Below are 14885 nucleotides of genomic sequence, written 5' to 3'. Positions count from 1 at the left end.
TTTTTTTGACTGAGAATTAATCAAGTAGCTTCAGAAATGCTAACCAATTCAATTTAAACAGTACCTTTTATTCTAGTGAAATTGTGTGGAGAAACACAACACAATTTCCCAAATTAATCATCTTGAACCAAAGGGTGCAAATCTTCAGCTAAAGAAATGAGAGAAGCAAATAGGATTTTGATGAAACCAATTTTCAGTTCTGAAACCACTGGGATAAACGCAGCTTTCAGACATTACTTTAGCCATGGCCCCTAGCTATTTTAATGTATCTAGCCTACTATTCCATAAAGATAACAATACGCTCTTCTTTTATGTGCATACTATTTAGAGTAAAATTTCTGAGGAAATTGATAAGTTTGGTGAACTAAATACACACATACATGTATGTGTATATACATGGATACATAGGTTTACATTGTAAATATATAAATATATGTAATTATAATAACTAATATGAATAAAATAATATAAAATAATTATAACTAATCTAGATTAATTTTAAAGTTCACAAAGTACTTATTTTATTGTCTCAACATCCCTTAGGGAAACTGCTATTTTCTTTCAGATTGAGGAATGGAGATAGCCAGAGGTTAAGAGATTTGCCTGGGGTCACACAGCTAGTAAAGACTGAGGGAAGATGAGGACTTGGGTTTCCTGGCTTTTGGTAGTATTCTATACACTGTGTCATATAGCTGTTTATATAGTCATATATCTCTATCAATTGATAAGTTGATAGATATAGGCATATAGATATTCACAATGAAAATTCCTATACACATCTATTTTGCCTTCAATTAATTAATGTTTGTGTGTTAAATTCAGAATAAAAATTTTATTATCTAAATTTGTTATATAAAAAAGTAGCATAATTTCATTGTAGGTGATACTTATTAAAATTTTATGCTTGATTATGGGTGTTCCTAATATAGTTTTCTTTTAGAACCTCACAACTAGGATTGTTAAATTGTTCCTTCAGAAAGCATGGAAAAGGAGGATATTTGTAGTAAAATAGGATGGATATTTATAGATTACTGCTAGAATTAATTGATTAATTGAGTCTGTTTGAAATATAATGGTTATAACTTAGAATTTTCATTAAAGGTACATATTTATTGTAGAGGTAGGTTTTCTTGTGTGTTTAACATGTATGCAGTTAAGGAATCCAGGTGCTACTCTATTCTGTCAAGGTTTATAGAGTCTGAATCACAATGAGTATTTGTTAGCATCTGTCGTGGATAATAATTTGCTATCTTTAATAAATTTAAAGAGTTGCTAAAAGTACTTACAGATGAAGCAATTTGTCCAGGGTCACACAAACATTATTGTCAGCAAGGATACTCCAAATTTAATTGGTTTTCCAGTAGCAAAGAGATTTATATAGAACCATCATTATTTTCTTGGCTGGCTTCTTGTTGTGACCAAATAGAGTGTATCTGTGTGGAGCTCAACACTTTGGTTCTCTATTGTAATCTAATACCAGGAAACAGAATGTTTATCATATAAAACTAACACATCAATATAGGCATTGCATAGAGACTTAATCTTATTTACATCACATTCTACCATACAGATATTTTCTGAGATCTGTGAATGGGGACCTAAGTACCATAAGATATTATTTTTTTAAATATTTAGTATTGACCAACACCTAGACTATACTGGTTTTATTGTGGAATCATCTCTGGTCATGCAAATCTTTCCATTTCATGTTATTCAAAAAACCATGTCTTGAATGAATCATTTCTTGAATGCCTGATGTAGCAGTCCACCCCTAGCTATGGGCAAGGGGAACAGTTGGTATGTACAGATTGTCTTAGAAGAGAGCATGACTGAGCATGCTCAGTATTGCACATGGCTGGGAAAGCCACTGACCCTTGACCCCAGCTTCCCCCAGATTAGGCAGGAACACAGGTTTCTTTGTGCTCACCTGGTTGAGAGAAACCACACCTATACCTTGTCATTAACCAATTATGATCATCCCTATGTACTGTGTATATTTGCATATAAATAGGGCCCAGCCAGCTCAGTCTCTCTCTCTTCTGCTCTTCCTCCCTTCCAGTTCTCACTGATGCCTGTCCTTGCTGGGGCCTGGCCTTCGGCCAGGCTCCTTCTTTAATCTTTCTCTTTCATCTCTCCGACCTGTGTGGTATTAAATGTGGATCTCTGGACTGGTATAAGCTTTCGAAATGGTCCTTTGATCAGAGCTTGACTGTGGCTCATTGGTAATTAATAAAAGACTCATTCCTGCCACCTCATATCTCTACTTTGACTCCGTCATCCCCCTCGTGGTATCTAAAACTTCTATCCTTTCTCTATCTTCCTACCTTAAAGCTTCTCTCTCCCTTCTGAGGAAGCTTTACCTATTATGCATACTGGGCTTGGGATATATGGATAAAAGCTTCATGATATTTCCTATTATGTTGTGCAAAACCTAGTAGCATAAAAAAGATTTTAAATCAGAACCTTGCTTTCTTTTAAATCATCTTTGCCACAGCTAGGTGGCATAGTGGATAGAAAGAACACTGGACCTAAAGTCAGGAAGACATGAGTTTAAATCCAGAACAGATGCTTACTAGTTGTATTACCCTAGGCAAGTCATGTAACCCTGCTCGTCCCCGTTTCTTCATTCACAAAAAAAGCTAGAGAAGCAAATGGCAAACCTCTCTCTAGTTTCTTGGCCAAGAAAGCCCCAAAATGAAGTCAAAAAGTATCAGACATGACTGAAATGACTGAACAACAGCATCAAATATATTAACTGTATATTACTAATGATTTTGTGAAATAAATGGCATAAGGATAGAGATTAGATCTATAATTTCATTGATATAGGCAATTTCAAAATGAGAAAAATTCTCTCTATTGATCAAAAATCTGTCTGTTCTATAATTTATAGGTTTAGACACTTGGAAGCACTGAAAAAAACTAGTCATTTGGAAGGGATCACATGCTGGTATTTGTCAGATGTGAGACTTGAAGCTAGAACTTACTGACTCTAGATCAGCTCTTTATCCATTACACTTTACTCCCTCGCTACATTATCAATATAAGCATGGTATATTAATTATGTAATTATATGTATTGTAATTCCTCTTTTGTGGGGGAGGAAATTAAGTGTTAGGGAAAGTAATATTTCACGAGGTCAAGGAAGGAGGTGATGGGCCTTGGATGTGAACCCTACGTTTCTGACTTTTAACCCAGAAATCTTTCCATTATGACAATCTGAAATCCTTGGAACACTGAGTGATTTTTATAGAAAATTTGATGTTTTCATTTAGACTAAGGTTAAGAACTATAAAAACACTATTCTCTTTAAGTTGATACTATGATTAACAGATCTTTGAGATAAGCTCTGTAACATTTCTAAATTCCTGGGCACCTTAAGATCTACAAATAAACTGAGAGATAAATATAACACATCTCTTTTATCCTCAGAGGATTCCCATTTGAATTGGAACTGTTTTCCCACTCATTCTTCATTGTTTTTGTTTTGTAGATTAGCCCAATTGGACTCTTTCTGACCCCATTTGGGAATTCCTTGGCAAAGACACTATAGTTTGTCATTTCCTTCTCCAAATCATTTTAAAGATTAGGAAATCGAAGCAAACAGGGTTAAATGATTTGCCCAGATTTGGTAGGATTTGAACTCAGGCCCTCCTGACTTCAGAACTGGCACTTTATACACTAGCTGCCTACCAACCCATCTCAATTTAATTAGAATTAGACTAGGCCTACTAATGTAAAGTGACAGTGCATTTCTCTGAGGACTTTGCCCATAGAATTCACTCCACTGAATTATTAATTCAAAAGTTCTTTACATATTTATAAACCATTCTTGAATATTGGAAAGCCAGTCTATGTGTTTGAAACTCTGACCTAAGATATTTTAGTCCACTGAGCTAGTAAATCCATAAACCCAAACAACAGGTTAGAGTTAAAATAACCCCCAAGCAATCATTTAAACAGCTATGTAGCTAAGATGCCCAGGATCTGGATGCACAATCCCCAAATCAAATCAGACAGACAGCAGAACTGCCAAACCAAAGATCTGTAGCCGCCAGAAACTCATCAACTGCATTTCTGTTGTATTACCTGCTAAAAAATGCATAACCATTAGTCTGAAGGGAGACATTTCTTCACATTTCAACCATGTAGCATAATCAGATGATGATTACCCAGTTCCCTTTAGGCCAAATCCACACCTAAGGTTATATCTTTTAAATTCTAATATGATACTATATTGCCTAAGGGGCCATTTGAAGCATGAAAAGGAAGGAAGCTCATCTATGCTGTTGTTGGGACAAGAGCATATGGGGAAACTAAAATTTCTAAGCCTTCTCCCCTGTCTTTCAAATGATGTCTATGCAAGGATAGACTTGAATCTTCAGGGAGATTTTTTTTCCACCTCTCTGATTCAGAAATGTAATTCCCCCAACCCCTTTGGTCAACTAACCAAGTAGATTAGGAAATGTATTCTGGGCTGAAATTAGACTGAAATTATGACAATAGTATCACATAAAAGGAGTCTTCATTCTATCTCCTTAAAAGTAAAATTATTAGTTTTTTTATTTGAATCATTAACTAGTTAAATCTGGCCCCAGACACTTCCTAACTGTGTGACCCTGGGCAAGTCACTTAACCCCAGTTGCCTTGCCCTCACTGTTCTTCTGCCTTGGAAGAAATACTTAGTATTGATTCTAAGAGAGAAGGTAAAAGTTTGATTTTTTTTTTAAAAGAATCATTATCTAGTAATACGGTTTTATGTCACCTACTCTGAATATTTTTCAAAATAAATCATGAATGCATTTTAAATATGTTGTGTAGAAACTGTAAACACGCTGGTTCTTTTATTGCTTATAAATGCTGTTTTCTTTGAATAATTATATGAATTTTACTTATGAATTACACCTCTGAGCTCATGCCATGTTTTTAAAAAAGTATCGAAAATAAAATGACAATTTAAATTCATCCCTTTTAATTTTAGGGATTAAACAATGTGATTGCTATAGACTTTGACTACAGAGAAGAGTTCATCTATTGGATTGATTCCAGCCGACCCAATGGCAGCCGGATAAATAGGATGTATCTAAATGGAAGTGACATAAAGGTAACTAGAAACTAACTGAGATGGAATTACTAGAATAATGTTATTAGTATGGTTGAATGAAATAGGTAATGTTATTTGATGGTAATGACCCAACTTGTAGAGGAAATTAGATTGGTTTAAATTCCACATCTGTATATTATGAGTTGATAAACACTTAAAGGGTAATGAGAGACTTTTTCATGCTCATATTTCATTAGGGCACATTACATATGATAAAATAAAAGCAAATTGGGTAAATATAATTTGGTCTCTTTATCACAACCCTAGAAAACATGATGAATGCTTCTGTTTTAGTTCATTATAATCCAAGATTCAATTGTCTTGATTTATATAGTACAGAACAAGTTAAATTTGAGAAATGGTAATTACAGAATTAAATGAAATATTTTACATTGAAAACACATTAACATGAGAATTAATTCAGAATAGATGGAGATACTTGAAAATATATATGTTATATGAAGAAAGTTCTGATTAATATTATTATGATGAAAGTTTATGTTCTAACTTCAGATATGGAAAAGATTGGTCAGCTTGGGATATATTATCCCTCTTTCTTTGTCATCCTGAGTTTTAGAGCCAGATAATCTCTGCCAAATATTATTAGCTCCACTGAGATGTGAATTATAGTCTGTTACAAAGCAATTTCTAATTGTAAAGAACATGATAGTCAGCTGTTTTAGGTAACCTATTTTAGAAGTATAAGATAATGGGTGACTTTTTCTTTAGGGCAAAACTTCAGAAGATATTTCAGAAACTCAATATGGCACAGGCAATGTTTACATAATGTCAAAAAATCCAAGTAATTCAATTATCTTACTAAAAACAATCAATACAATTTCCCGTTTCCACATAAATCTTGTTTATCAGTTGCTTCCATCATGTCTCATTCTTTGTCATTGTCCATTTGGGATATTCTTGGCAATGATACATGAGTGGTTTAGCATTGCCTTCTCCATCTAATTCTATGGATGAGGATACTGAGGCAGAATTAAGCAACTTGCCCAAGGTCACATAACTACTATATGTCAGAGGCCAGTTTTGAACTCAGGTCTCCTTGACTCCAAGCCCAGTTCCCTGCCCACTACACCATTTAGCTGCCTTCCACATTATAAAATCAAATAAAAAGTCAATTGAATGTTTCATTTTTTAATGGATGGTTTAAATTCAACCTTGCCACCAAAAGTCCATATCTATGTTCAAGTTAGCATCAAATAGTGTTATTTGATTTTGTGTATTATAAGACTCATGGGCATTTTAGGCAGAGTAGTCAGGATTTTATTGTATTACCCTTCACATTTCCACAGTTGCACTCAACTTTATTATAGCCTGGTATGAGGCCATAGAATTTGCACATTATGCATCTTTCTTCCCTGCGGGTTACTGTTTCCTTGGCCAAATATGAAATAGTTGGCCATCCCCCAGGATGCCCTTTTTGCGAAAGTAGTTGTGACTTGATGTCAGTTTAGATCTTAAAATTAGATCATATACTAACGTCTGTTTCAATCTTCTAGGCTATTATATGCATTTCATTGACATAACTGATGTCTTCACACTTTTTTGTTGCCAGCATTTGTTTTCCTTAATCTTAATTATTGTTATAAATTATATCCAGTTGACAGGTACCTATAGATTTAAATCAGTGTCAGTAAAGAAATTGATACTTCTTTCCTTCTCTAATTCATGTACAAAATAGAAATAAATGTTAATAGCCAATATAATCATTTCGATTTACAAAAAAAAAAATGAGAGCCCCAAAATAAGTGATTAATACTCAGGATTCTACTGAATGTGATTTTGGGCCACCTCATATATGCCATGTTAGTAGAATACAATTCATTTTCCTGGAAATTTATTCTCATGTGTAAGGAATAAAACTAATGATTTGACTAAAATATAAGAGAATGTGGTCGCCAATATTATAACTCAAGTCAAAAATGACTTTTTATTTAGCAGCTTTATTTTTAAAATAGAGGGAAAGAGTACATAGGGAAATGTGAAAGAGGGTAGAGCAGTCTAGCTAATCATCCTAAATGTTTCTCCAGTGTCTGGCTCAACTCAGGCAGAGCTTGTTAACCATCCACCAGAGGGTTCTCAGCCGGAGGGCCATTTAGCTAAGTACCTGGTGGTGAATAACCACTTGACCTCCTCCAGAAACTAATCTCTCCAGAAGCCAGGAAAGAAATCATCTTTTCATTCACCCACCTTGTAGTCCAAAGGGGAAGTTCCAAGAGCAATCTTATCAAATGCTAGAATCTCAGGTCCATGCTGAAGAAGGTCCTTCACAAGTTTCCAGAGCCTCGAAAGAACTCAAAGACCTCATGATAGGAAGTTTTGGCCACTTTTAAAAACCCTTCTTTGTATCACTTCCTGTTCCTTCCTCCACTTTAGAGGACCAATTGTAGTCTTTAAATTTGCTTAGGACTGCCAAGGGGGAAGTCAGTTGTTTCTGGAGGTGCAAACTCCTTTAGTAAGTAGTTTGCGGACTTCCTACTTTAGGGTGAAGTAGGCATATATTTGCTTTTGTGGATTAAATTTAAAAGTAGACAAGGGGAGAGAGTTAATCCCATCTTCACATATGATAGCCAGAACTGAAGCAACAGTTAGGTAAGAGGATAATTTTTGACCCGGCTAGTTTGCATGCAAGATACATGATATATAGTTGTTAGTTTTTAAAATTTCATTTCCATTTTTTAAAAAATCCAATTAGTGAAAGTAATATTAGCCAAAGTAAAGAAAACTATTGGAAAAAATAACCAATCTTTTCTAGGGAGCTCATGAAATATCAATGGTTGCTTTTAATCTTTCTTTTTTACTTCCTTGCTTCTCCTTCCTTCCTTCCTTCCTTCCTTCCTTCCTTCCTTCCTTCCTTCCTTCCTTCCTTCCTTCCTTTCTTTTTCTTTATTCAGAAGGTCCAAATAAAAAAGTATCATTAAGATGTGATGAACAACAATACAGTTCTACCTAAATTTTTTTTCTTTTTATTATTTTTTTAAAGATTATTTTATTTGGTCATTTCTGAACATTATTCATTGGGGACAAAAATCATTTTCTTTTCCTCCCCCCCACCCCCCACCTATCCCATAGCCGATGCGCAATTCCACTGGGTATCACAAGTGTTCTTGATTCGAACCCATTTCCATGTTGATGGTATTTGCATTAGAGTGTTCATTCAGAGTCTCTTCTCAGTCATATCCCCTCCATCCCTGTAGTCAAGCAGTTGCTTTTCCTTGGTGTTTTTACTCCCACAGTTTGTCCTCTGCTTGTGGATAGTGTTTTTTCTCCTAGATCCCTGCAGATTGTTCAGGGACATTTTTTTCTTTTTAAAGAAGAAAGTCAATATGAAATTATTATAGACATTTATATTTTGGACAATTTCTCATCTATAAATAAATGTAAAAGCTAGTAAATATGCAAAAAATTAAGTAAAATCTAAGAAATGAATTCAGTTTAAAAGTTTATAATACAAATTTTATATCTTTATAAAAATTATGAAACAATCATTTAGTTCTTATTCTAATGTTTATATTTATAATATCTTCCATTCTTTTTTTGTTAGGTGGTACACAACACAGCAGTTCCTAACGCACTTGCCGTGGATTGGATTGGGAAGAACCTTTATTGGTCTGACACAGAAAAAAGGATCATTGAGGTCTCTAAGCTAAATGGATTGTATCCAACTATACTTGTGAGCAAAAGACTGAGGTTTCCCAGGGATATTTCTTTAGATCCTCGTGCTGGGTATGTAGTAGTAATATAAAACCTTAACTTCAATTATATTTCTGTTAAACTAATAACACAATGAGTTAACTCAATCAATTGGGGGGGGGCAGTTAAATTGGCCTTATCTGTCAGAATACAGAAAGTTAATATTAGTGTTCTGATAATGTATCTCTGTCTACATACACAAATATATTACTTAGGAACTGGTTTTAAAAATGGGAATGTGATCACCAGTAGCAAAATGTTAAAAAGCATATAGGGAATTTTATGGAATTAAGATAAAATTATGATAAAATTAAGATTAAATTAAAATTAAAAAATTAAGATAAAAATCATGTCACCTTAGTAACTCTTTTTACATTGTGAGTAGTGTTAATGAGGATTTTGAAGTGACAAAATGGATCTTATAGTGGTATCTATTACAGTAGTTACTATTTCAGTAGACATTTAAAAGTATTCTGGATTGTCTAGGTAATATTTACTCGTGTATTTGCATTGGGGAGCATGAACTGATAGCATCCACCTGTTCTAGATTCTTATACCCCAAAGCCTGAGGGAATAAGCATTATTCATAAAATTCACATCAGACATGTGGAGAGAGTATTTATTAAGGGCTTATATATCTGGCACTGTTGTAGGTACTAGAGATAAAGACACAAATAAGAAATAGTGTTTGCCTTCAAGGAGCTCATATTCTAAAGGAGAAGACAACCCAGAAAGGAATAAAAAAAGAGTAAGGGTGCCCAGAGAATAGTGTGGAGTAGACCTGGAAAAGAGTTCTAGGTCTTGGGAAGATAAGACAGGAGTTCATTTATCAAATCTGAGCAAGCCAGGGATGGAGCCTAGGTTACCAGTGGACTATTGTGTAAAGAGACGCCACCCACCCTCCCACTGCCCCCACCCAGGCCGCATCACCCCCTAGACTCATCCGACCTGTGTCCCTGTGCTGCGTGACTAGATGTCACGTGAAAACTCCAAACAGAAGAGTCCTAGGAACATGACCAGGAACTAAAGGTTATGGGTCTTGGCCAAAAGAAGAGGATAAAAAAACAGTGTGAGAGGGTGCTGGATCTCTCTGTTCTCTCGGTTGGGGGCGTTGCAGGAAGCTGGCTGAGAGCCATGAGGCCGACCGCCATGCTGGAGATATATTTTTAACAAAAAGGTAAATAAATAAGCAAAAAAAAAAAAGAAAAACCCTCCATTTAAGCATCTGATATGATTAGGCCTACTAACAATTCATGCTATCCAACTCCAGCCCAGCTAATCAGTGCTGCTTGTAAGACCTAAAGATTTATACAGATGAAAAGGCATATTCGTCAGTATGACAGAATTTTATAATTGTAGAGATCTCCAATTCTATAGCAACTACTTGAATCTGAATCTGAAATCCTCCTACTGTATTAAATAATTAATCATTCAGCCTCCTCTCTTAGATGGCTAATGTTGGAGAACGTATTACCTCTTAAAGCATTTCATTTCTACTTTTGGATAGCAATTCTTATTAATAAGCTTTTTTCCCTTTTTAAAAAATCTTTTAAAAATAAATTCCATATTTTATTTCTCCCTCTAAGCCCTCCTTTTACCTATTGAGGTAAGCAATTTATCAATGTTATATTTAAAATCATGAAAAAAAAAATTTCCATATTAACCACATAACAAAAAAAGCAAGAAAAATAAATAAGTAAAGACATTATTCTTCAGTTTGCACTCAAAGTTCATTAGTTCCCTCTCTGAAGGAGAATAGCAGGAACTTTTTCTTTATATCAAGTCAAAATCTGCTTCTTGGTAATTTCCCATTATTGTTCCTAGTTGTGTTTTGGAGGCCAAAGTAAAGAAATCTGATCATTTCCACACATGATTTCCCTTCAAATGCTTGGTGATACCTTTCACCAGCTACGTCTTTTTTTCTTCATGCTAGAATGGAAGACAATACTTTAGATGTGGTCTGAAGAGTGCAAAGTGCACTGGTAATATCACTGCTGGGATGGAATCTATACCTCTCAATATAACCCAAGATAACCATAGCTTTTTACCTCCCCAATACTATATTTCACTATTGACTCAGATTGAACTGGCAGTGAGGTAAAACCCCATTGTTTTCAGGTTGACTACCATCATCACATTCCCCTTATTCTGAACTTAGGGAATTGATTTTTTGAACCCACATATAAGACATTTATCTTTATAAAATTAAATTTAGTTAGTTTAGGTATAATGTTCCATTCTATCAGGATCTTCTTGAATGTTAGCTCTCTACTTCAACATGTTATCTATCCTTCCCTTTGTTATCTACAAATCTCATAAATATTATAAAATGTTAAATAATTCTGGGATGGGATTTTTAATTCATTTTTTAAAAAATTTTTATCACATTTTATCAAAGGTATCCCTGAGATGTCTTTACATTGTCTTTGCTTTTCTCAATTTAATTACATGCTACACTCTTTTTTTTATATTGTTGCAATCTGCATAAGTATTTTGCTGAAATTTATTGAAGCTTTTGTTTCTTTAGTTGGACAAATATGTTCTTTATGATTGATTATTCAGCTTAAAAGCTATGAATGTACATCCTAATGAAATGGAATATTTAAGTATATATGCATTATTTTGGAAACTGACAACTTTCATCTTACTGACCTTTCCTTTTTTTCTTTCAATGATGACACTCCTGAAGTTGTTTTTGTTTTTTGTTTTTTTTCCACATCCTTTTTTTTCTCCTTACCTGATCTCATTCATTCTCTTGCCTTGACTTAGGGCTCCATGTAGATGCAGCCTTTCTTTGCCTGACCAATGCTTTTTGAAAATCTCCACCAGTTCCTCAAATTCAACATTTACAACACCAAAATCTTCATTTTTCTTTATGATACAAACCAGTTTCTCCTTCTGACTCTGATTTTTTATTGCATTACAGTGATCCTAATTATTCTGGCTCATTTTGAATTTGTTTTTGACACATTTTTATCCATTCTTCCCTACTCTGAAGTCAGTAGTACAGCTATTCTTTTTTATAGATGATGAAACAGAATCTCAAAAACAGTGACTTCCTCAAGGTAGTTTAAATAATGAGATGGGAAACCAAGTTCCAAAATTGATCTTCAGACTCTGAGTACATGTTGTTTCTAAAAAATTGTTTTCTAATGTCAGCTATACACCACACACATACATATATACACACAAGCATGTGCACATACACATAAACATACCAAGAATGCTACAGTTGTTGTTGTTATCATTAGCTTTAAATTATGTTGTGTTTTTAGATAGAGGAGTTTTATTTCACAATTTTCTCATTACAACTTAGTGACTATGTATAGACTGCAAAAATAATTTCTTGATCCAGATTTAGCATGTTTATTATGCTTGTCGACACAACAAAATTGAAGGAAGCTTTTTATTATCATTATTATTAGAGAACATAAGCAAGCAGTATAATAAGATAGTAATTACACGAGTTTGAAACTTCGGTTGTCTAAATTAATTTAGAATATCATTGCTTATCCAAGCGTTCCTATAATCATCTTGTATTATACTGGGGAGATTTCTTCTTTATAATACGAGTCTATAACTTTTTTAATATTATAGAATATTATTAACATTATAGGATATCTTATTCATCCTGTCTATACTTTTATACATTTATTCTAAAATGTATATGATTAGGTTTTTTAAATTACTGTCTTGATTCCTAAAATGAGAATTGTATTTCAGATAATAATAATGGCATCGACAATATTTGCATTAAGGAGTTTAAGACGACAAAGTGATTTCCTTCTATACAACGTTACTATAAAAGTTCCATCATTCTTTTACTTTTAACATGTTCTCTTTGACATTTCAATGACTTTTGAATAATATCAACTCTTGATCAACCAGATCAGTTATTCTGAATCACACACACAATAGTCTCCATTTCTGTAATACATTCCCTTCAAATATAAGAATGTCATGTATATCAGATGTGTTCATTTAGAAGTGGGCAATGATTTTGACCCCTTTACTGTAATTTTCTACTGAGTGTCCAAGTCACTGTCTAGCTGTCTCTAACAACTGGGAATTGCTTCCCGTTTGATATACATATTTCTGGAAGCAGCTTTATGTTCTAAATGAAGAAAACATATTTGCTTGATAATAATAGGCTTGTAAAGATTCCTATTTATGAAGCAATAACGATATCCCAGGCTAAGAAACACCTCAGCATTCAGCTTTGTACTTTATTTCTCCCAGGTTATAGTTATTATTACCTCATAAACAGAAAGCAGCCTCAAGTTATCATCAACATAAACTCATCTATTAAAATTGTCAATTAAAACACCAAAGTAGTAATTTACTGGGACTATTATGAAAGACTCCTTCAGTTTTCTTTTTCTTTGATAATATTTGGATTTCTAAGCGAATGTGCTATATTACTACCTTAGTAGCTAATAAAAATTGAACCATTTTTATGAAACAATTAAATTCAACTTCTAAATGGGAAAATAAAATGGTAGCTTTTCAATTGTGCTTCCATCTACATCCTCCAGAATGTGTCAAAAAATATCAAAAGCACTTTTGATAGGCTATTCTATATTTCTATAATTTTGTGGTTCTAACTAAATTGTTATAAAAGTTTTTTTAATACATTTACTTATTTTTCCCCTTTTCCTTGACACCCAACTCCACTGTTGGCCCACATCTCATGACCCAACTCATGAGCCCAAGAGTTAGAATTCACATACATCTCTATCTTCACTTCCAAGTCAAAACACTAACTCTATCCTCCATCAATAAATAAAGCTTCTTTGAAGTACTCATCATCCAATTACATCACACTGACCAAATCATTTTAGCTGTCTGTTGACATCAAGGATACTCTTGCATCATCCTGAGCGACTTTAGTACAGACCATCTTCCTCTTTATCTACCCCCTCGACATGATTTTAATGACTTTGTGATTTATGTTTGTGATCCTTATAACATTCCGACCTCTCCACTCCTCAGCTTCAATTCCCTTGCCCTCCATCATCAAATAAACCTCGTGTACTTTTTAGACCTAACATCTTTCAGTGAACAGAAACTCTTTTATTTGTAAGATCTTTCAGTCTAAAATTCTCATTTTGTCTTTTATTTTTATAATTTTCTCTCCTCGCTGTCATTAACTTGTTCCCTATCCAATAAGTTTTTGATCCTTGTTATCAAAGCTAGTTGTTTTCATTCAGATTTTATTTCTATCTCTTTGCAGTTATGACTTTTTAGTCAGACATTCCAACAATGCTCCGTCATCTAACTTTTGTACTTTTCTTTCTTACATTTGCATTCTCTTAATTTCCAACCCTAACTTCTCTGTTTCTATTCCTGTCCTTTATTCCAGTTGGATACCAAATCCTGTTGATTCCATTTCTGGAATGTTTCTCCCAGTCATTACCTCCTTTTAATTCCCTCAACCAGTGACTAGAAAAGATTTTTTTTTTCCATCTTGCGTGGACTGTTGCAATAACCTCTTAATTGGTATTGTAGATTCCATGAAAATAGGGTCAGAAGTTTAGAGCTGAGAGGGACTTCAAAAGTCATTTAATCTGACCTTATTTTATAGAAACTGAGGCCTACATAGATTAATGAAATAATAACAATAATAATAAATGAGCATTCATAGAATGATTTAAGGTTCACAAAGTATTTTTTAAAACCCTTAACTTCCTTCTTGGAGTTAATACTGTGTATTGGCTCCAAGGCAGAAGAGTGGTAAGGGCTAGGCAATGGGGGTCAAGTGACTTGCCCAGGGTCACCCAGCTGGGAAATGTCTGAGGCCAAATTTGAACCCATCTCTGGCCTGGCTCTCAATCCATTGAGCTACCCACCTGCCCCTCACAAAGTATTTTAAAAATAACATCTCACTTGATCTTCAAAAGGACCCTGGAAGACTGGTGCTATTATCGCCCCCATTTTACAGAAGAAGAAGGTAGACATACCAAAGTTGTGATTTGTCCTGAGTTATACAGTGAGTAAGTGTGTGAGGCTGGACTTGAAATCAGGTTTTCCTACATTAGGTCTACCTCTGTATTCACTTGCCAAAGGTCACTCT

At 34.1% G+C, this 14885-nt stretch overlaps 1 protein-coding gene across 7 annotated transcripts in view; it reads left to right on the top strand.

Moving 5' to 3' along the window:
- Window positions 1-14885, top strand: part of LRP1B (LDL receptor related protein 1B) — a 2480145-nt gene that overhangs the window by 2078781 nt on the left and 386479 nt on the right. For all 7 annotated transcript variants that reach the window (XM_007494117.3, XM_056797188.1, XM_056797186.1 and 4 more), the window contains 2 exons: window positions 4982-5104; window positions 8664-8845. In XM_007494117.3, coding sequence (XP_007494179.2) covers window positions 4982-5104; window positions 8664-8845 — 305 coding nt within the window. The remainder of the gene's footprint in view (window positions 1-4981; window positions 5105-8663; window positions 8846-14885) is intronic.

This window comes from Monodelphis domestica, chromosome 4 (genome assembly GCF_027887165.1).
Source record: "Monodelphis domestica isolate mMonDom1 chromosome 4, mMonDom1.pri, whole genome shotgun sequence".
NCBI classification, from domain to species: Eukaryota; Metazoa; Chordata; class Mammalia; order Didelphimorphia; family Didelphidae; genus Monodelphis; species Monodelphis domestica.
The sequence above is the reverse complement of the archived record's forward strand: the minus strand, read 5'-3'. Positions and strand labels throughout refer to the sequence as shown.